This window comes from Chionomys nivalis, chromosome 12 (genome assembly GCF_950005125.1).
Source record: "Chionomys nivalis chromosome 12, mChiNiv1.1, whole genome shotgun sequence".
NCBI classification, from domain to species: Eukaryota; Metazoa; Chordata; class Mammalia; order Rodentia; family Cricetidae; genus Chionomys; species Chionomys nivalis.
Genome location: NC_080097.1, coordinates 56920766 through 56945168, shown reverse-complemented (window position 1 = coordinate 56945168; position 24403 = coordinate 56920766). Strand labels below are relative to the sequence as shown.

The window sequence follows — 24403 nt, the reverse complement described above, 5'->3', positions numbered from 1 at the left end:
ATGAAGCCAGCCTATATATTTACCAAGAAAAGAATAGATAATGACATTTCATATATATATGAAAGAGAGTCAAAGATTGACATGCATTTTGTTGACTGGATTGTGCTTGGACATGATTTCCTGCCTACTATGTTAAATATTTACATTCAGTTTATACGACATATTTGCATCTTATATAGCTATAGAACCCAGTCCTGTCAGTGTACCCTGAATGAATATGAACATGGTCTTCTACCTTACTTTGTTTCTTTCCCAGTATAATTTATAGTACATGCCAGGAAATTGTGTTTAAATTGGTCTGTACTGAGAACGTTCTGGGAAAGAACTGCCCTGTTAATATTTACTAGGGGTTTACAGATGTTTATTTAGATGTTTTTCTTATCATGTTTTCCTGACCTTGCTCATTGCTTTCTTTGCTATGTTTTTGCATAAAAGTAAAATGAAACTGAAGTAAGGTAGTCTACATCATTAGACTGTAGTCCAACCTATTCTTTCCAGCCCTCAAACCCCAGGTCCAACAGACCAGATCTGCACAGGTTGGTTGGAAAAGCATATACATACATATGAAGTACTTACCAATTAAGAAAAATGAAAGGAAAAATGAAATGATAAAATTTGCATGAAAATGGATGCAGCTGGAAAACATGATTTTCAACTGTGAATCTGTCTTCTTTCTTGTCAGCACTGGAGAAGATGGACATCAGAGCCTTGGGGCTTTACCCAGGATGCTGTCTGTACCACCAGAAATGCTGAGAAGCACTATCACTGAAAGTGCCTTTGAGAGAGGCTATGCCTCCCTCTGAGACACTGAGGGATTATGGGGTCTGCTGTACCTTCTTCTGGCTGCTCACCCCTGTTCAGAGAGGTAAAGATCAGACAAACAGGACTAGGTGCATATGGATGTTAACATCCGAGAATATCTGTTCATAAACCTCTCATTCCATAACCAGAGATTAAATCATCTGTATTTCTACTATTAGCCTGAATGAGTAACAACTTTACATGTAACACCTGTATCCCTAAGAATTCCCCAAACTTACAGCTTAACTGAAGCCCCAGGACCACTAGGGAAACACTCAAGGACTTCATTCTCTCTTCCTCCATCTTCACTGAGGATTCAATTCTCAACTGTAAACTCACATCCAAAGGGGTCCCCACATGCTGTTTAAGGAAACATGGAAAGAATCAGCTTTGTTAACAATCAGTAAAATGACTCCTTTCCCCACCTCAGCAGCACCAAGCCTGTCCTCTACCCCTTTCTCTGCCCCCTCCTCCTCTCCCTATCCTCCCTTCTCTCCTACTTGATAACTTTGCTCAGTAGCCCTGAGAAAACACTGCTCCTTTGTGGGCTCATAGTAATGACCAAAGAAATGTTCAAACTTCAAACTCTTCTGACCTATCAATTGAAGGGTAAAAAACTTGAAAAGTCAGTAAGCATTTTTAACAGACCTTCGTCTAGGTCAGATGGGGTAGAGGTGAGCATGACTGTGCACACACAGAACATGTTGTCTTCTTCAATAGGTCTCACACATAAGCAGTCACCTGCACTGAAAATTCACCTAGGAAACGCCCACATGAAAATCTGAGTGAGCTTCTTTCATACTCTATTCTTCGTCACTCTGGACAACCTTACACAAATCCACCTTAAAGCTTTACAGATGGCCTGGACATTTATAGGATAGAGCCTATAAATCCCTGTAAACCTACATTCTGTTTTGTTTTAAGAGCAGGCTTGTGTCAGGACAGAGCTTTACCTGCATTTATTTGACCAGGAGAGATAGTGCCCCATAAGCACCTAAACTCTACATAAACCCTCAGAAACTTGGTCATTTGTCTAATTTTTTGATTTTGTTTTTCTGAGATGGGGTTTCTCTGTGTAACTTTGGAGCCTGTCCTAGAACTTGCTCTATAGACCAGGCTAGCCTTGAACTCATGGAGATCTACCTGCCTCTGCCTCCCAAGTGCAGAGACTGAAGACTTGTACCACCACTGCCGGGTTTTCATTTGTCTAATTTTTTATTCTCCCTTCTTGAGTGAAGTCCTGCTGTGTAGGACTTGAGGTGGGAAAGTTCTGGATCTGGTTTCTATCACCTTCTTTCTGACATAGACACCCCTCTCCATTTCTCCCTTTTCTTCCCTCTTTCATCTTTCTGGTCACTGTTGCTTTTTTTCTCTCTCTGTTTTTAACAGTCTTCAATCCATGTGTACCAGGGGAATATCTATACTAGAACTGAACTGGATCCACATAGAAACAAGTAAGGAAACAACTATCTTTCAGAAGCCTATGAGACCTCCAAGGACAGCAGAGTAAAGATCCATGGGAGGCAAGAGTACAGTTTGGTTGAACACAGATAAGTAGCTGGTGTTGGTTCACTCTTCAGTAGTCTGATATTGAGTATTTTATTTTAAGGCATATTCAAGCACAGCACAATTTGTTTAAAAAATTTCTCTTGATACTTAACTCAGTGCTGTGTGCTCAATTAATTATACATAAATCTCATTGATGAAGAAAGTAAGTTAAATAAAGATTGGACATGAGAACATTAAAACTTTTTGCAAAGTAAATGGGATACCTTCCATGTATGTGGGTTCAATATATTGACTGAGAAAAACAAGTTTATGGTAGTTGTGTGGGGTAGGGTGGATTGGTGTGGTCTCTGGTCACAAGATAGCACACAGGTCACCAGACTACTCACTTTTGCTCCCAGCATTCTCAGCAGAGAGCAGATTATGCATTCCTTTCTTTCAAGGGACAGGGCTTCCTGTTACACACTCGAGGGTCCCCTAGTGATATCTGAGAAAACAGAGACCCTGTGCCTCCTACTCTGTCCCACAATGGGATCTGGGACCTTAGAGAAGCTTCTGACTGAAGCCCTTTGCTTCCTCAGGAGCTGTAAATAAGCATCCACAGACCATGGTAGATCATGCCCTTTCTTTCCATTAACAAGTAAAAGGAAACAGAATGAGGAAAGCATACTCTGAATCAAACTGCTCTCTGCGAGAGTGCATTGCCCATGACAATAACAGCAACACTCATTTCTCAGCAAATGTGGAACTAGAAGAAGGAGATAACCAATAGGAGCATAGGATTATAATCCCAGAAGGGATTCAGGTTTGGAAGTCGGAAACAAGAGAATGTGAGCAGAAGGCCTAATTGATGCATACAGGGAGACCTTGTCTCAAATAAATCTAAGGAGGAGAGACAAGAATGAAGACAACATGCACAGTGGCCTTGGGGAAAATGTCCCAAAGAAAACAAGAAACTAAACTTAAGCACAGTGTAGTAAGATAAACACCTCCTGGTAACATACTTGAATAAAATATAACAGTTTACATCAACAGTTCTCAAGGAAGAGCAGGATGATGACTGATTAGAGACACAGCACTTTCCTGCATTACTGTGAACCTGAAACAAAGCATCAAGTGTGTGGTTGACAGGTAAGAAGAGCAATAGGCAACAATGTTAGTGTCCCAAAGTAAACAACAGAGCCAGAACAAATCCAAAATCATTAAACTTAAACCATAAAAGAAAATAAATAAGGATACTAACATTGAGAGCTGCTAACACAATAGGGGAGGAGAGACTTCCCTTGACTGAGCCTAAAACAAAAGTCTCAGTGAGATTCACAGGTGTACAATCTTACACTCTACAAAATATAATTTAAGAAGAAAGATCTGTGACACTCACAGCAAGCATTAACTGGGGAGTGGGGCTTCTCCACTTGTTAGCTCGTTCAGTGGTGCCATGGTGGGGATTCTTCTTTAAAAAAGTTTACTATTGATATTTAACTGAGGTTAAATATCAATACACCCACACAGCATACTGAGTATGTCCGACACTTTCTGTACCTTCCCCAATCTCCAGACCTATCCCATATCCACAAACAGGAACATAGTCGTTACTGCTGAGTCTCATTTGTGGCTTGGTCAGCCTCTGAATTACATCCAGGAGGTTGAGAAATAAACCTCTGAAATACACAGAATTTGCCTGTTTCATACAGCAGGCTCAGTCTAATGTATGTTCAAATAACACACAACCAATAAAAGAAGTCAATATGCCCAAGTCTAATCGCAAAAACACAAGCAATGTAAGACAGTATGCTGCCTATCCCCCAAATACAGAATTGCCTAATAAACCTCAGAACATAGAAAGTAAAAGAACTCTCATAAACTTCATTAAAGAATGCAAGGAGTTTAATGATGACACAAACAGCTCAGTGACTTTAAAGAAAATGTTCTTAAACAAAAGAAATGCTTGAGTGATGCCCACGAAAACAAAGCATAAGACTGAATGAAATTATGAGAACAATACAGGATTTGAAAACCAAAAGCAATGAGACATAGAAATATTGATGAGAACTCAAGCTGAAATGAAGATGGAATTAAAGCTTAACAGGCCAATGAGAAAATTCAGGAGGAAGCCTTACAATTAGAACACATGAAAAGAAGATAGAATATCAGGGCTCAAAGACAAAGCAAAATATATTTTAAAAAATGTTCAAACTCAAGAAAGGAACACACAAGGATAGCAGTACACCATAGAAAGGCTGGAAAGACGGCTTAATGGTTAAAAGTATCAACAGCTCTTCCCTAGGATCTCGGTTCATTTGCAAGCACCCATATCATGGCTCACAACTAGCTGTAACTCCAGTTTTAGGGGATTGATAAACCTTCTAGGGCCTCTTCAGACACATATGTGATATACAGACACACATACAGCTAAAATACATATATAATAATACAGATAATAATGGTGACAATAATAATAAACTTTAAAAACAATCTATGCAAATTATAGGCATAGATAAAAAAGAATCCCAACTCAAAGGTGCATAAGGGCCCTTAAAATGATTATAGAAGAAAACTTCCCTAAACTAAGAAAAGGCAAATCCCTATAGAAGAAGAGCCTCATAAATACCAAATAAATAAGAAAATTAAAAGAAATTTTACCTGGAATATCACAGTTAAAACACAAAACATACAGAACAAAGGAAGAACATGGGATCCTGCAAAATAAAGAAAATAAACACAAGTTATATATAAAGGAAAATCAATCATAATAGCACATGATTTCTCTTGGAAACTTTGAAAGCTTTCAGAGACTGGAGCAATGTATGCCAAATTCTAAAATACTCTACATGATAACCTAGACTACAGTACCTAGCAAAACTATCTGTCATAGATTAAGAATAAAGAAACATGATCCATGATATATTTAGACTAAAAGACTTTAAGACCATGAGGCCATTCATACAGAGGATTCTAGAAGCAATACTTTAGGCTGAAGAGATGTATAAATATAGCCAAGAAATATAGAAAATAATGAAGTGATAATCACTGAAGTGCTAAATATGCCTAAGACACAAATAGTAAAAATACAACAAAATGACTGAAGCCAATACACACTCTTCAATGATAACTCTGATCCAGAAAGACAAATGTCACATGTTCTTTCTCATGTTGTTTCTATCTAAATCTCAGATGTGACATATAAACTGAAGAAACTACAGACACAAGCAAAGTAAAATGGGACTTTGTGAGGGGAGATCTATATTATATGAAAGAGGAAATGGAAAAAAGAGGAAGGGGCTTTAATTGGGTGAGAATAAAGGAAGTCAATACAGAAGCAGAGGGAGGGAGGAGAGACAGTATATAGGATGTTCGATAAAGAAAATGTTCATGTTCACACAAAACACACACACACATACACCTTAAACTAATTTAGGCCACTTTTACATACGATGGTCCCCACAAGAGCCATAGACTAACCAAACCCAAGTTGGTTATTTATTGCCATCTATACTTTGGATGCTATTTCTTCCTTTTGTGTTCTAGAGCTTTCATGTGTGCTGTTAAGTTGGTAATATAAGATCTCTTCATTATTTTCTTAAGTGGACACTTAGTGCTTTGAACTTAACTCAGAATTCCCTTCCCTATGTCCAATTGGTATGGGCATGTAGTGTTCCCATATTCCTTCAGTTGCAGAAAGTTTCTCATTTTTATTCTTGACGATTTTTTATTTTAGTAGTACTTGTTCAGTTGTAATGAGTGTGTAAACTTTCTTCTTTCTGTTGTTGGTGGCACTAACGATGGTAAGAAAGTATGGAATATTTTATTTCTATTTTCCTAAATGTATTAAGACTTGTATCTAAATATTGGTTTTATCAATTTAGTTTATGTCGTCAGTTAGCTCCAGTATTTCTGTTTAGTTTTTGTTTGGAGGACCTGTCTATTGGTGAGAATGGGGTACTGAAGTCTCTCACTAACAGTGTGTTAACTGTCAATATGTGGTTTATGGTAGTGTTTATTTTACAAACTTGGGAGCCCTAGTTTTTGGTACATTAATTTTAAGAATTGCAGTGTACTCTTTATGATTTTTTTCCTTTGATGACTATGTAGTATCTTTCCATATCTCTTCTGATTAGGTTTGGTTTGAGGTCTGTTTAGTCAGATGTTCAAATGGCTACACTGGCTTGCTTCTTAGTTTCATTTGCTTGGAGCATCTTTTTCCATTCTTTTATTCAAAGGTGAAGTCTGTGTTTGATGTTAATGTGTCTTTCTTGAATGCAGCATAAGAATGGCTACTATTTTATTAGGAAATTTAGAACATTTTCCTTGAGAGTTTTTGAGTGTTTGTTTACTTGTTTTGAGGTATTGGTGGTGGTGGGTTCCCCCCTTTTTTGATTTGATGGTTGACATTATTTATTCCTTGTGTTTTCTTTGTTGTGGTTATCTTCCTTAGGTTTCAGTTTTCCTTCTAGTGCCTTCTGTAGGGCTGAATTTGTAGATAGATTCTGTTTAATTTGGTTTTTCATGGAATGTCTTACTCCATCTATGGTGATTGGAAGTTTTGTTGGGTATAGTAGTCTGAATGGCACCTGTGGTCTCTTAAAGTAGTACAACATCTGCCCAGGGTCTTCTAGACCTTAGATTTTCTGTTAAGAAGACTGGTATTATTAAGCTATTATTATACTATGTCTGCCTTTGTTTTTTCCCTTGTACTGTTTTATATTCCTTTTTGTTTCATACATTAACTGTTCTGAATATTAATATTAAGTGCCATGACAGTTTTATCTGGTAAAGTCTATTTGGTGTTCTGTATGTTCCATGTATCTTGATAGACATATCCTTTTAAAGGATTGTGGTAATTTTCTTTTATGATATTGGTCAAATATTTTCTGTGCCTTTGACCTGGGTCGCTTCTCCAGATTTTGTCATTTCAAAGTGTCCTAGGTTTCTCCAATGTTTTGTGCCTAGAATTTTTTAGATTCAACATCTTTGACAAAGGTGTCCATGTTTTCTATCATTATCTCCATTGGTTGAGATTTTTTTATTTCATCTCTTATAATCTCTTGGTGAAACTTGACACTGAGCTTCCTGTTTGAGTTACTAAATTTTGTTTTCCATTCTTCCCTTACTTTCTGTCTTCTTTATTGATTCTATTTCTTCTTGCAATTCTTGAACTATTTTCTTCACTATATCCCACTGCTTCTTTGTGCTTTCATAGATTAATTAAGGGGGTTATTCATTTCTGATTTGAACACCTCTAACATATTCATAACTTCTATTTGAAACTTACTGTCTTGTGTTACAACTATATTGCTTTTCTCAGGGCCTACTGTACTAGTGTTTCTGGGTTTTACTGGATACCTGTCATGTGGCTGTTACTACCTGTTTTTATGCGGGAATACAGGCATCTGGGTTTGGGATCACTGCAAACCCTGGTGCTGATATCTGGTCTTGTCTTTATTGGTTGTTGCTGTTCTTTGCTTTATGTTGCCCTCTCTGGTTCTTAGGAGAGTGTAGTAACACTGGTTTGCCTGGTAGACTGACACTCTGCCAAATGTTACAAGTAGGCTTCCTGATAGAATGAGGTTCTTCATATTGGATGCTTACACTTGGCATGAAAATTGGCTAGAAGATGGGTGGGATGAAGAAAGCAGGAAATAAATCAGGGTGTGCCAACAGAATCTGCTTAGTGCTCTGGGAATGGGAGCAAAGAGGGAGGAGAGGGCATAGCAGGAAGTCTTGTATAGAAAGATATACCAAAGATATACCCAGAGATGTATTGGGGATGATACTGGGGGTTTGGATTTAGAGAGGAGGAGGGACATTGAAGATCACCTACCTGTTCCTGCTTCCCTTTGTTCTTTCCATCCTACCCACATTACTTTATTAGAAATCTTGAGGTATGAAAGGGTTGTTACTCTCTGATAATCTGTCCTTCTGTAGTATAAAATAGACATAATCTAGATGCCACCCTTTCTGGCGTATTTTGCTCTCTGTGAATAACTTGAGCCAGAGGCAACATGCAACAATATGAAGTCAATGACTTGTATATGAAGATCAAGGCAACTGAGGACTTTATTGTTTCCATGATGATCAGAAGCCAGACTTTCTTTTGCTACTCTGGGTTTGTGCTCAGCTCCCCCTGCAGTTTGTGTCACTGTGTCACTCAGAGCACAGTAGTACACAGCCGAATCTGACTCTTTGATAGCAGCTTTCTGTAAGTGGAAGGAAGTGGATTCTTTATCATATGTAGCTTCAAAACCTCTGTTGCTTCCCTTGTTGTTGGCTGTTGTGACTTTCAAAAGCAGCTCCAGACCTTTTCCAGGATACTGGACATACCAGAATAGAGTTGGGTACCCTGTGGTTGAATAAGTGCAGTTTATAAATAGGAAGTCGTCTTCTGAGAGAGTCACTTGATCTTTTTTCTGGGTCACTGAGTATCCATGAGTCCTTGCTAGAGGAAGAAGAGGATATGTGTCATATTAATGACAAAGCTTTTAGATGATTAAATGTTTTTCTGACATCATATAAGAAAGATCATAAATTTTAAGTGACTTCACTTACCAAGTATGAACAGAAGCATCACAGTCACTATCGCTGGAGAAGTGTTCATCTTTATTATCACCCAAGTAATGTTCTTGACTCTTCACACAAAGAAATGATGAAATGACATCAAAGGATGAACTTGTGTAGCTTTTACTTCACAGAGATAATGATCTTGTGTCAGGAAACTCCTCCCCTTAGATGATACAGACAAACTAGGGTCTCTTACCTCCCAAAAGTCACTAGTGTACTCTTATCCTTGAAATCATTCATAAGGCACATGTCACTTTTAAGTTACCCTTACATAAAGGATATAAAGGATTCAATCTGACATGAAAGCTTTATAATCAAATAATTGATGGGTTCTCTGTTTTGGTTTTTACCATAATATAAATTAAAGCCAAGAAGCAGATTTTACCAGTTTATCCATTTTATATTCACTGATTTGAATTTGGAGTAAGATACTATTCAGGTCTAAATTGATGGCTCAGCACTTGAAAGCACTTATTTATTGTTCTTACAGAAGATCCAAATTTGATTTTCAGAACAAAAATAGTGTTTCTCAACCATCTGTAACTCCAGTTCCAGGGTAAATGACTCTCTCTTATGATCTACGCGAGTACCAGGTACACACAGAGTACGTAATTACAAATGCAGGCAAAACACTCATGTACATAAACAAAATAAACAAATATTTAAATTTTTCTAACATTATTATGTCATGGTAATTATAAACTGGATTTCAGACTGTGTTATCATTAAAATCTGTTCTTTTTAGCATCTAGAAATTTAAATGATGGGTTTATGCTGTCCATTTATTTAGGAAGTCATTGTTCTGAAACGATGTTTGAAGGTTAACTGTACAGGACAGCCATAACTAAGGAAGCAATGTTGACTGGCGTGTAGAATTCACATGTTGTGCCATGCTCTACATCAAATGCAAACTACAACCTTTTCCTTAGTTCTTTTCTGTAAGTGGCATTGTGACCAATGGTACTTGTTGTTAGGAAATGCAATGTTAACTATCATTTGGAACTGGGGAGATATCTGGGACTCTTCCTTGCAGACCTGAAGAAGGCAAACAGCTCACATAAGTGTCTTCAGAAAAACTCCTTCCCCCAAGTGTCAAAGCTTCCACTTCTGAGTCTTTCTTCATGACAGACGTGTTTCTGTGGGAGCTCCTTCTAGCTTTTAATTTGTCTTAGTGATATTTCCTCATTGACAACATTTATTTTTCAAAATGCTGTTCTATTTTTTATATAATTCAAAGAAATTTTTATTAGTTCCACCAGTAGGTATATACCCTAAGGAAACAATCAGAAACCTGCACTAAATATTTGTTGCAGTATTATATATAACAATTTTAGAAATAAAATCTAGACATCTGATACAGAACTTTATATTTACAAATAATAATTTCAAAGAATTTATTAAAAACTTTTTTATGAATTATAGTTCAAAGCATATAATGTAGCATTCAGTTATATAAAAATATTAATGCTGGAGAAAAGAATAGATATTGTGATCATGGAAAAAGCATAAACACTAAAATCTAAATTATGTTTTAAAATAATATACTGAGAGGATAATTGGTAACTTTGAATTCCTCGTATGTGTCATTATGTGTCAAGTACTATTCTAAGTGATAATTATATCCTCACAAAAATATAATGAGGCAGTTACTATTATTACCCCAATTTTTTAAAAGTTTTTATTCAGTACTACGAGGGATAGTTTGTTAATTGGCAATACAGTATAAGTGGTTTTTTTTTTTGTTTTTCTTTTTTTTTAATGTTTATTTATTTATTATGTATACAAGATTCTGTCTGTGTGTATGCCTGCAGGCCAGAAGAGGGCACCAGACCTCATTACAGATGGTTGCGAGCCACCATGTGGTTGCTGGGAATTGAACTCAGGACCTTTGGAAGAGCAGGCAATGCTCTTAAACACTGAGCCATCTCTCCAGCCCCTACAGTATAAGTGTTAACTAACATGCTAAACACAGGTAATAGAATTATGGGTGATTGTTCTTTGTACTTTTCCTAATTTGGGTGTTTGGTAGAATTTTTTTCAAGTTAATGTATAGTCACAAAGCTATTCTTTCACACCTTTATCTACATCTGTTTTTTAATTGTTGTTTTTAACATATAAATATAATCTGTAAATGCCAGCCTTTGGCTCAGAACCTTTGTCTCTTACAGTTCAAGGTAACAAATGTTGAGTCCATCAGAACTTCCCTCACTCACAACTTCTGTAGTTGTTTCAGAATGTGTTGCTCACACTGTTTTCCTATATAAGATATCTAATCATCTATTAAAGCAGCATTTTCTCTCTTATTTTTATAATTTCACAGCCTTAGACTTCTGGACAGAGTTTGCACATGTACCTCCTCCTACAAAGCAGGCATCAACCCCAATGAGAAAGTAGTTGGTTACTCCAGCAAACCATCAGGTCACTATTGCAGAACTGGACCTGCCTGCCTTCTCAGGTTGGTCATTTAACACATGGTTTTGAAACAGACAATCTTCAATTCCTGTAAGAATCTGTTACACAGAGCTTTTAGATTGCTGAACACAGGGACATGCTAAAATCCGCTCACACAGAAAGAAGATGAAGGTTTACACTTTACTTCAGACATTGCTCTGTGCACCTACTCACCTAACTATTCATTTCCCTCTGTCTACTTAAACCAAGATATCATAGTACAGAGTACACATTTAATTTACACAATAAATATGTATTTTAAAATAACCATTAAGCACCAATCAAAACTTCCTCGGTCATCTTGGGCCTTATCATATGTGCTTTTAAAATCTATATGTTAGTTTCTGCTCTCAAACAAACAATGTGACAAGTGTTGTAATGAAATGTCTGACATAGCCCAAAGAGTGTCACCCCGGCCCTGGTGGCAGGTCAGAAGACAGACTGCAGGTGCCTGGGGAGCAATGTGTGCCTGCTGCACAGTAGTAGATGGCTGAATCTCCAGGCTGAGTTGCTGTGATGTGCAAGGAAAGGTGTTTGACTTTCTTATTCAATAGAAGGGTGAGTCTTTGGCTCTGCTTCCTTTCCACATTTGAACGGATGTCAATGATGAACTGAGGCTGCTTCCCAGGCTCTTGTTTATACCAAGGGAAGAAGGATGAGGCACTGTCCGTGTAAGTGCAGTTGATGACAGTGCTGTCTCCCTCCTGGACACTCATGGTGGAAGGATGCTGCTCCACCTTCTCGCCGTGGCTCCCCCTATACAGAAAGATGGAGAGAAAGGAGAAAGGTTGTTAGGTTATTATGCTTCCTTGTTTTTTTCCTATAGTAAGAAGATAAAACATGAATAAAGTCATCCGTATGGATATTTAAGGTCCTACCACTAACATTCTCCCAGTCCTCCACTCACAGTCCATCCAAAGGCAGAAAAGAATGAATAAAATATGAACTGCTGTCTTCATTGTGCTTCCTATGCAGATCAATTGTAGGTGCTCGGTCTTTACCCAGAAGCTTCTAGCAGATTCCATTTGACCCTTGTTATAACCACACATGCTGAGTTATTTGCTCAGCCAATAAAAAAGGCCTATTCGTTTGAAATTCACTAAGGTGGCCTTTCTGTGAATCAGCTGAGGAACACTGCCACCATGTGCTCAGATTTCTAACTGCAGAAATCTAGTGGGTTTTTTTCTCTTAGTCTAGGAAAGACTTTGAACTCAGCCCACAACTGCATCCCTACAATTCCCAACCTAGCTGTGCTCACAGACTGTGCACCTGCTCAGCCAGGTCAGTGCACTAGCTTCCTATTTATCCTCGTGAGTATCACATTTTCATACCTAGCTGGGTCATATAACCTGTGAACCAACCTAACCAGGTGAGTGAGTGTTCCAGATCCCACTATCCACTCAATCTGAATGTTCCCAGGCCTACCACCTGTGGTTACACCTCTCGTACACCAGCCCAGCCAGTTGAGAGCCCCAGAATCCATCTACTCACATCTTCTCCACACTTCAGAAGGCATATTTTGAGTCCTGTAGTCATCATACCAACCCAGACTTGTAAGTGTCCCAGAACCTCAGTGTGTCATCCACACAGTCCCAGGTATAGCTGGGCTTAAACAGCTTTTTCACCAGCACACAGACATACACCGGAGCCATATCAACACACTTTTTTGATAACTAATGAATTAGAATCACTCTCATCCTGCCATTAATGATGAATACATCTGTCTGGAGAGCTGGCCTACCAACTACCTACTGACCTACCAACTCTTCACACATGATCTGAAACCAACCAAGCTTGAACAACAGCAAAAACAGAGACAAAATTCTACTCAACAGAGGCAGGCTACAATATCAGACACAATGAAAGAAGTCTATATGCCTAGATCATATCACAAACACACAAACATCATGAAAGTCCAAGATAATTCCACCCCCACAAAACCCACAAATTCTATGAAAATGTTTTCCAATGAGATTTACCTCAATTAATCCTAGAACACAGAATTTAAAAGAATCATCATAAACATGATGATCTAATTAGAGAGACTTAGAGAGGACAATGATATTTGGAGAATCAGGATCTAAACAGCAGAGAGAAGTTTAAGAAAACAAAAATATAGAGCTGAGAAAATAACTAAGAGGATTCATGATTGGAAAACTTTATGTAATAAAGAAAGAAAATACTGAACAAAACTTAAGCTGAAATAAAGATCAACAGCACATTTGCCAAAGTCAGGTGAAAGGCATACAAGCAGAATGAAGTTAAGCATAAATACTAGGATGTGAAAATAGAGAAAGTACACCAATTAATCAAAGTCATGTTTAAAAGATGAGGAAACTTTGACACACTATAACAAGACTAAATACACAAATTATAAACATAGAAAAATAAAAGGAACTCCAAGTCGATGGCATAGGACCTATGCTCAATAGTTTTACAGCAGAAAACTTTCCTCAGATTCCAGAAAGATGCACCCACTCAAATGTGATGACTGAAAAATATTTCATGACATAAACAGCCTAACAGAATTTTATATGCAACAAACCAGACCTAAGAAAAATAGAAGAACCAATATTTCAAACTGAGTAGACTAAAGATGGCAGAGAGACCGAGAGAAGAAATACAAAAGTCATAAGTATAAAAACACAAAATACTACTGAGCACACAAACAACAACAACCCAATGACCACAGCTAATATACTCTTCAACAACACTGAAAAGCAAGTCTTTAATCTCCAATTAAAAGACACAGCTGGAAAAAATGGGTCAAGAAACAAAATCTACCTAGATACTACCTTCAATAAACACATTTCTGTTTTAAAGATCGGTACCACCTTCAAGAAACATGATAGACGATAGTGCTTCAAGAAAATTGGAAATATGATGCAAGTATACATCACTATCCTAATAACTGAAAAACTGACTTTAAACTAAAATTAAACTTAAGGGATAGAGATACTTCATTTTAATCAAGGGAATGTTTAATCAAGAAGATATTAATATCCTAAGCCTAGTTCACCAAACTTAGGGGCACCAATTCCTTTTTTTTATTTTATTTTATTTATTTTTATTTTTTTCTTTTTTTTTCTTTTTTTGTTTTTTTTTTCCAATTTCTTATTAAATATATTATTGGATTTAAAGACACAGATTAACATCTATCCATTAATAATTAATGGTTTACTTCAATATTCTATTCTCTCACTTAAACAGGTAATCTGAAAAAAAAATAAATACCAAAAGTAATTGACCTCATACATCACACGGATTTAATAGGTATCTACAGAATATTCTGTTGAAACTCCAAAGAATACACATTCTACTCAGCAGCTTTTCTAGAAAATAATCCACAACCTCAAACACAAAATAAGAACAAAATATAAGAAGCTAATACACCAAACAGTATTGTAATTAATAAAGTTTTGTGTAATTATTCTGGTCTGGGTGTCTGGGAAATGAGTGAGCAGTCTCGGGTTAAATATTGTAGATAAAAAAGATTTCAATCACTCCTTGTAGCATATCTGATCAAAATGCAATAAAACTTAAAAACAGTGAATGACTTAAAGAAAAAATCAAGAAAGAAGTAAAAAAAAAGAATATATTGCATGACAAAGAAGACTTTATCCATGTATGTAGGGATGGTTCAACATATGAAAGTCAATAAATGTAACAAATCACATAAACATACTTAAAGACAAAATTTACATTACATCTCAATGGTTGCAGAAAAGGTCATTGCTAAAATCTAACATATCCTCATGATAAAAATCATAGAGAACATAGGTCTAGAGGGAACATATCTAAGCATAATAAAAGCTATATACAAAACCCCATAGGTACTATAATACTAAATAGGAAAAAGCTTGCTGCAATATTACCAAAGTCAAGAGTGAGACATGGATGTGCACTATCCCTACTCCTTTTCAATGCTGTGTTAAAAAGGTTCATTATCTATAGCAATTAGAAAAATACAAATCAAGACAATTTTGTGATATTTTTTATTATCTCACTAAGAATGGCAAAGATCAAGAAAACAACTGACAACAAATGCCAGACAGGGGTGCAGGACAAAAGAGACCCTCATTCACTGTTGGTGGGATTGTGAACTGTGACAGCCATAATGAAAATCTGTGTGGAGAATTCTCAAAAAGATAAAAATCCATCTACCCGATGACCCAACTAGAGTAGTCCTTGGCTTATGCTCAAAAGTTTGGACATCCTACTGCATGTTTTCCTTCCTTAGCAATCAGGGAAATGCAAATCAAATCAAAACAACTTTGAGATACCATATTACACCTGTCAGAATGGTTAAAATCAAAAACACCAATGATAGCCTATGCTATGTGGAGTAAGGGGAATACTCATCCATTGCTAGTGGGAATGCAAACTTGTACAATCACTTTGAAAATCAATGTGGTGGTTTCTCAGGAAACTGGGAGTCAACCTACCTCAGGATCCAGCAATTCCACTCTTGAGAATATACCCAAAAGATGCCCCATCATACTACAAGAGCATTTGTTCAACTGTGTTCATAGCAGCACTATTTGTAATAACCAGAACCTGGAGACAACTTAGGTGCCCCTCAATGAAAGAATGGATAAAGAAAGTGTGGCACATATACACATTAGAGTTCTACTCAGCGATAAAAAAAACAATGACATCTTGAATTTTGCATGTAAATGGATGGAAATAGAAAACACTATACTGAGTGAGATAACCCAGAACCCAAAAAGATGAATATGGTATGTATTGACTCATTAGTGAATACTAGACATAAACAAAGGCTATTGAGCCTATATTTTGTGATCCTAGAGATACTAAATAATAAGGTGAACCCAAAGAAAAACATATATAGATCCTCCTGGAAATTGGAAGCAGACAAAAGTTGGGAGCATAGGGGTGAAGATGGGGTAGGGGAAGGGGGAGAGAGAAGGGAGAAGGGGAGGATTAGGGAGAACTTGGGAGAGTGGGGTGGTTGAGATGGAGAAAGGGGGGAGATGGGAGCAGGGAAGAAGATATCTTAATTATGGGAGCCATTTTAGGATTGGCAAGAGACTTGGCTCTAGAGGGGTTCCCAGGTGTCCAAGGAGATATCCCAGCTCAGTCCTTGAGCAGTAGAGGAGAGGGTGCCTGAACTGGCCTTGTCCCATAGCCACACTGATGAATATCTTGAATATCACCATAGAACCTTCGTCCGGTGATAGATGGAGGCAGAGACAGAGACTCACATTGGAGCACTGGACTGAGATCCCAAGGTCCAATTGAAGAGCAGAAAGACGGAGAACATGAGCAAGTAAGTCAAAACCACCAGGGGTTGGTCCACCCACTGAGACGGTGTGACTGATCTTAGGGGAGCTCACCAAGGCCAGCTGGACTGGGACTGAAGGAGCATGTGATCAAACCGGACTCTCTGAATGTTGCTGACAATGGGGGCTGACTGAAAAGCCAATGATAATGGCACTGGGATTTAATTCTACTCCATGTACTGGCTTTTTGGGATCTTAGTCTGTTTGGATGCATGCCTTCCTAGGCCTGGATGGAGTGGGGAGGGCCTTAGACTTCCCACAGAGCAGGGTACCCTGGCCTGTCTTAAGACTGGAGGGAGAGAGGGGAGGGTGAGTGGGGGAGTGGGAGGGAAATGGGAGGAGGGGAAGAGGTGGAAATTTTGAATGGTATTATTTATAAAGCAAAAAAGAAGATACATATAATTAATTAGTCATTAAAAGTTAATAAAAAAAAGAAAACTCACAGAATGAGCTAGCATGGGCTCATAGGGGTCCACAGAGACTGAATGAACTACCAGGGAGCCTGCATGGGACTGAACTAAGCACTCTGCATAAATGTTGGAGTCATGTAGCTTGATCCTCTTCTGGGAACAGTAGCCATATCAGACTCTTTTACTGATTTTGCAGCTCCATTCCTCATACTGGGTCTCCTTGCCAAGCCTTTATACATGGGGTGCTTAATCTTACCGTATGTTGATATACCATGTGTTTTTGATACTGAAGGGAGATCTGCCCTTTCCTAAACAGAAACAGAAGAAGAGTAGATTGATGTGTGATGTAGGAGGCCCTTCTGTTTATGTGTTAATGAATAAAAAATATGCAGTGTGATAGGGTAGAGTAGAGCTAGGCAGAGAAAACTAAACTGAATACTGGGAGAAAAGGTAGAGTTAGGAAGAAGTCATGTAGCCCTGCTGGAGACAGATGCCAGAACTTTACCCAGTAAGCCACAGCCTCGTGTTGATACACAGATTAATAAAAATGGTTTAAATTAAGATGTAAGAGCTAGCCAATAAAAAGCTAGAACTAATAGGCTAACAGTGATTTAATTTAAAAAGTTTCTGTGTGGTTATTTTGGGTCTGAGCAGCTGGAATGAGCAAGTGGCCTTCCTACAACAGGTGTGCACTATTTCATAGATGATCTAATATTGGATTTAACTAATAACAATAAATTTATGGTAGCTGATTTCAATACACTGACATTCTCAAATATACAGATTATCTGAACAAAAGATAAACAGATAAACATCATAATTGAATATCATGTACCAAAGAAACCTAGCAAGTATCTAAAGAATATTCCACCCAACTGCCAAAGAACTCAGGAGTACATAAGAGCTTCTCTAGAATAGTCATATTTGGGACACAAGACAAATCTTAACAAATTCAGAAAAACTGAAATTATTCTGGGCACCATTTCTGATTAAAATATAAAACCATTAGTAAACAAATAATTAATAGTTATACAAGTTCCTGAAAATTAAGGAACATATTACTGAATGGCCAATGGATTAAAGAAAAAAAAACAAGAGAGAAAAATTTCATGGAATAAAGTGAAAATGACAACACAACACACAAACAAGCACACACACAGGGAAATAACCCTTATCCCCCTCTGGGACACATTAAAAGCAGACATAGAAGAGGAACTCTTCATTATAAGTACCTACATTTAAAAAAGAAATCTGAAAAAATACAAATAAACTATTTAATGATACAACTCAAAATTTGGAAAAACAAAAACAAATGAAACTCCACCCCAATATATGGGACAAAAATTTAAAAACCAGAGCAGAAATTATTTAAATAGAAATAAAGAAAATATATACAAACAATCAACAAATTTAACTGTTAGTTCTTGCAGAGAAACAGAACTTTGGCCCAATTAAGCAAAATACAGAGAGATGACACAAATTAACACAATCAAAGATAAACAGACACTATAGAAATTCAGAATGTTGTAGGGAAATATTTTAAAAACCTCTACTCCACAAACATGGAAAACGCAATGGAAATTGACAAATTCATGGATTCATATAAACAACCAATGTTAAATAATAAATGTATCAACTTAAATAGACCAAAAATAAATAAGGAATTTGAAACAGTGATTAAGAGTCTTTCAACAAAAAAAAGATCAGACCCATATAGATTCATTACAGAATTCTAACAGATTGTCAAAGAAGACCTATAATCAAAACTTCTCAAATTACTCAGCACATAGAAAGAAAAGAGACATTGTCAGACTCCTTCTCTAAAGAAAGCATTACTCTAATAACAAAACTAGGGAAAAATTTTAAAAGGACATAAAATTACAATACCATATTCCTTATGAACATACATGAAAAAATCATCAATAAGTACTTGTAAACAAATAAAGGAATGTTTCAAAAGATCATACACAAAGATCAAATTGACTTTACCCCAGACATGCAGACATGATACATAAGGTCACATATATAATAAAGCACATAAAAGTACTAAAGACAAAAATCATGTGACCTATCAATAGATGGGAAGATTCTTTGACAAAATCTAGCAAACCTTCATGATAAAATCCTGAGACAGTCTGAAGAAACATGCATTAATAAAATAACAGCTATATATCATTTCTTTGACCAACTGCATTCTAAATGGAGAAAAGTTTAAAGCAATTTTTTAAATTCAGGAATAAAACAGGCCTGCCTACTGCCTCCACTCATTTTCATTATTGTGCTTGAAACACTAGTGAGTAAGACAAAAGAAGAAAACCAAATGGATACAAATAGTAAAAGAAGCCAATTTATTGATACCTATTTGTTGTTCTCAAAAGTTCTATAAAAGGCACCTAGAAATGATCAATAATTTTAGCTGAGTGACAGGATACAAAATTAACTTGAAAAAACCTTTTTTTAGCTCAATAAAATCAATAAAAATGAATAAAAATTAAAAAAAAACCTTTTAATACACCAACAACAAAAATGCTGAGAAAGAGATAATGAAAATGCCCACTCATAATAGGCTTATAAACATAAAAAATCATGGAATAACTAGTCAAGGAGGTAAAAGACTTTTATAGTGGAACTCTTTAGAAAGAGATTGATTAAGACACTAGAAATTGCAAAGATCTCCTATAATAATCAATTATTACAAACAATACTGTGAAATGACTATTCTACCAAAGACTACAGATTCAATGCTATCCCATCAGTAGTTCCATGACATTCTTCACAGAAGTAAAAAATTCTTAAATTTGGCAAAAAGCTCATGATAACCAAAACAATTCTTAAAAAAGAATAATGTTGCAGAAATTATCATACTTGACTTAAAACTTTATTATAGTTCTACAGTAATAAAAATCATTATGGCAGACAGGTAGATCAGTGGAACAAACAAGAGTACACACAACTACAGTCATCTGGTAGTTGAAGAAGATGACCAAAGTGCACATTGTACAAAAGATAGCACCTTCAACAAATGGTGCTAGAAAACCTGGATGGCCACATACAGAAGAATGAATATGAACCTGTATCTATCACTCAGCACAAAAACTAACTCTAATGTGTAGATGTGTCACACTTTCTTTATCCATTCTTCAGTTGAGGGACATCTAGGTTGTTTCCAGGTTCTGGCTATTACAAATAATGCTGCTATGAACATAGTTGAACAAATGCTTTTGTAGTATGATTGAGCATCTTTTGGGTATATTCCCCATAGTGGAATTGCTGGATCCTTAGGTAGGTTGATTCCCAGTTTTCTGAGTAACCGCCACACAGATTTCCAAAGTGGTTACACAAGTTTGCATTCCCACCAGCAATGGATGAGTGTTCCCCTTGCTCCACAATCTCTCCAGCATAAGCCATCATTGGTGTTTTTGATTTTAACCATCTGACAGGTGTTAAGATGGTGTCTCAAAGTTGTTTTGATCTCTATTTCCCCAATAGCTAAGGAAGAAAACAAGTCCTTAAGTATCTTTTGACCATTTGAAATTCTTCTGTTGAGAATTCTGTTTGGAGCACTGGACTGAGCTCCCAAGATCCAGTTGAAGAGTGGAGGGAGTGAGAGTATGAGCAAGGAATTCAAGACCATGAGGGGGTCATCCACTGAGACAGTTTGCTTGAGCTAATGGGAACTCACCAACTCCAGCTGGACTGGGAGTTAATGAGCACGGGAACAACCAAGCCCCCTCTGAAGGGGGTTGACAGCTGGGGCAGACTGAGGGGCCACTGCTAGTGACACAGGGATGTGTCTCTACTGCATATACCGGCTTCATGGGAACCTAGTCTCTTTGGACATAAATCTTGCTCAACCTAGATGTAGTAGGAAGGGCCTTGGACTTTCCAAAGGGCAGGGTGCATGACACTCCCTTAGGGTTGTAGGGGTGGAGGGAGGGTCTGTGGAAGGAGAGGAAGGGGACTGGGGGAGGGGAGGGAGTGGGAATTTGGATTGGTATTTTTTAAGTAATAATAAAAAAGAAAGAAAAAAGAAAGTGAGGACAAGGGGTGGAACTGATAGAATTTGGTGGAGAACTGAGTATTATCAAAGTGCATTGTATGACATTCTCAAAGAATTAATAAAACTCTCATTTTTCTAGGTAATTAAAAGATCTACAATTGGCTGAAATGTTCTGTCATTTTTTTTATGTTCACTGAACAGCATGTTTCTTAAAAGTCTTTGTAGAACAATAATTTAAGAGAGTGAACACTGTGCCAGCGGATCAGACAGTCCTCTGAACCTTGTCATCTTTTTCGATTGTTCCAAATCTCTTCATGAGAATTTGTTCCTGAAAGTGGGTTTCTGTAAGGAAAGGTTACAGTGATGTGAAACTGCCATCCTGAACAGTCTGATGTTAGCAGAGATGGCTTGTGCTGGGGATAAGAGAAGAGGGAGCTAATGAACTGAAATGTTAGGGGAGGTCGGGCCCAACGATTAAGGTGCTTCGGAAAATCATTTAAGTAAAATCACAACATTAGAAAGAAGCAGGAACATAATAATAGAGTAAGTATAATAAGAGTAATGGTTTTAAAGTTTAGAACGCATTTTAGAAATTGGAGTATTCTGCTCCGATCAGAGTTTGCTCCAAATATTGATTAAAATGAGACTGCATCATAGGGAAGTGGGCTGGGGAAAGCTAATGCAGGAGTGCTGCATCCAGAGTGACGGGGGCAGCAGAGCTGCTGGGCTTTTGCATATGGTGAATGCCAGAAACGATGCACTTTGAGTTCATAACGATAGAAGAATGCACTTTAAGGAATTTACCTAAAGCTGACTGCTTGAGAAATGGAACTAGTAATGAAAAGCAACCGTGCAATCACCCCAAAAGTAACTCATAGCCAAGCTTACCCCATCTCAGCCCATCACTGTCTCCAACAGTATTAGATCAATAACTGTCCTCCAACCATGTACGACATTTTGTGTGAACTTTTGTCTGAAGTAAAAAGTGCTGTCCCAGAAAATTGCTGTTTCCCTCTGAACATGGTCCCTCCTTAGAGCTGAGTTCCCCACACAGCTCTGATGATGCAGGAGGATGCAGAGCCCATTTGGTGCTGCAGCATGAGGGCTGCATCTGTGCATTTGCAGCAGCTGTACTGTGGCGGAGGGGCAGCTACTCATCTCTTGTCCCTCAGGGTGAAAATTCCCTTAATCTTAGCATTCCCTAGGACCTCATTTGATGTGGGATTTTCCTCTGCTTAGCAGCTCCTTGCAACACTTATTCATTTCAGAGGACTCACTTCTCATCTTCTGTATCATTATGGCCTAGTTTCTTGGCAGGAGGGAAAAGGACATTCTTGGGCAGTATTTTACCCAAAGAAAAACATATAAGCATTCTCCTGAATATTAACCTTCATCAGGTGATGAAAGGAGACAGAGACCCACATTGGAGCACCGGACTGAAATCTCAAGATCCAAATCAGGATCAGAAGGAGAGAGAGCATGAGCAAGGAACTCAGGACAGCGAGGGGTGCACCCATACACTGAGACAATGGGGATATTCTATCGGGAACGCACCAAGGCCAGCTGACCCGGGTCTGAAAAAGCATGGGATGAAACCGGACTCGCTGAACATAGCGAACAATGAGGACTACTGAGAACTCAAGAACAATGGCAATGGATTTTTGATCCTACTGCGCGTACTGGCTTTGTGGGAGCCTAGGCAGTTTGGATGTTTACCTTACTAGACCTGGATGGAGGTGGGTGGTCCTTGGTCTTCGCACAGGGCAGGGAACCCTGATTGCTCTTTAGGCTGACGAGGGAGGGGTACTTGATCAGGGGAGGGGGAGGGAAATGGAAGGCGGTGGCGGGGAGGAGGCAGAAATCTTTAATAAATAAATAAAATAAAAATAAAAAATAACAAAATAAATAAATAAAGTGAGCATTCAACTCCACATGGGTGAAGTAGTGAAAAGATTCTAATGACTCAGAGAGAAACCACTAGCCTTGAAAGGAGGAGGTCCTGTGTTGCAGGAGAGAATCCTGGAGAGGAAACCTCAGCTTCTCGTCAGTTCAGGGAAAACCTATTAGCAAGGAGGTAAAGGCTGTGCCCCCATGACATCAGCAGTCCCCTCTCTGGAAATTCTATTGTATCCTGGAGAGCTCTTGGAATCCTGTGATGTCACTAGTGTTGTAGCAACACCAACTGCCTTCAGGACGTTCGTTCAGTTCCTGTAAGATTTACCTACAGTCATGTTGTCAAGGTTGAGGAGTCTCCTAAGAAGAGAGAGTGGAGACCATGGAGAGACCAGAGTGAGGAAGAAGGAAAATGACCATAGGTCTCACAGGAAAACATGGAGAAATAAATGGTCCTGGGGAAGACGCAGTGAGTTCAGGGAAGGGGAGGGTGAGCTTTCTGCTTGTCATGGCCTTGAGCTTTACAGAGATAGGACTCAGGAATGGGCTTATCCTGCTTCTCTGAGTGCCGAAATACCAGGCCCCGAGTAAACTATTTCTGATGGTTAGTTTGAATTGTCAAACCTGCAACTGCTTTTCTGGGAGATTCTTAATCTTATTCAGAGTGGGAAAGGAAGGCCATCAGGAGCAAAGGAGTGAGTGTCCATCTCAGGGTAGGGTGTTGCTACACTTCATCATGATAGAGAATCCCTCAGTTTCCTGGAAACCTGATGCTAATAAGAAGGGAGGGAAACTCCCCTGGTCATGTAAAATCTCAGATATTCAGATGCTTTGGTCCAGGACACATGTAGTCAGGACATGGTGCTGCTAAGCTCTAGAGGCAAAAGAAGTTACCTGCATCACATCAGTTCTGAACTGACAGAACTGGGCTAGCTTACCTTTTCCAGAGCCGGAGGACTGCATTAGGGAGTGAGGCACATGGTAGTTAAGACAGAGACATAGCTCATGGACACCAGTTTGAGGATAACTCCCCTGCTCTTTGGGGACTTCACTGGGTTTCTAGAATTTCCTATAGCTGGGCTTCTTTTTGGGACTCAGTATAGACTCTAATAGTCTTCTGCTATTCTACTGTACAAGTTCACTTGTCTTTATCTATGTGCAGGGACTACTGGGGAGGCACCATCCAAACTCTCTAACTTCCCTGAGCAGGAGCAACAGATGAAAGAAATGGAGGATCTCACTGTTCAGCTACAGAGTATAACATATGAGCATATTGAGCTGAGTGAATTACTAGACAATTGTCACTACAAGGATTTGAACAACAGGTAGTCAGTATGCCAATTCTCTGTTGAACTTCTTGATCCAATAGTGTCAATCCAAGCTTTCCTGAGGAACAGGAGACTGAACCTTGGTGTATATTGGTGCCTAAACTAATTTTGCTGAGTGCCTTGAAGAGGCAGAACTCGAAACCTGGGTAGCTG

The 24403-nt window shown here is 38.1% G+C and overlaps 1 gene segment (V, D, J or C); it reads right to left on the bottom strand.

The window, feature by feature from the left end:
* Positions 1-8249: 8249 nt before the first annotated feature.
* Positions 8250-8902, bottom strand: LOC130884664 (T cell receptor alpha variable 9-2-like). The segment is given in 2 exon segments: positions 8250-8743; positions 8854-8902. Coding segments are annotated over 2 exon segments (543 nt in total).
* Between the last annotated feature and the right edge of the window lie 15501 nt (positions 8903-24403).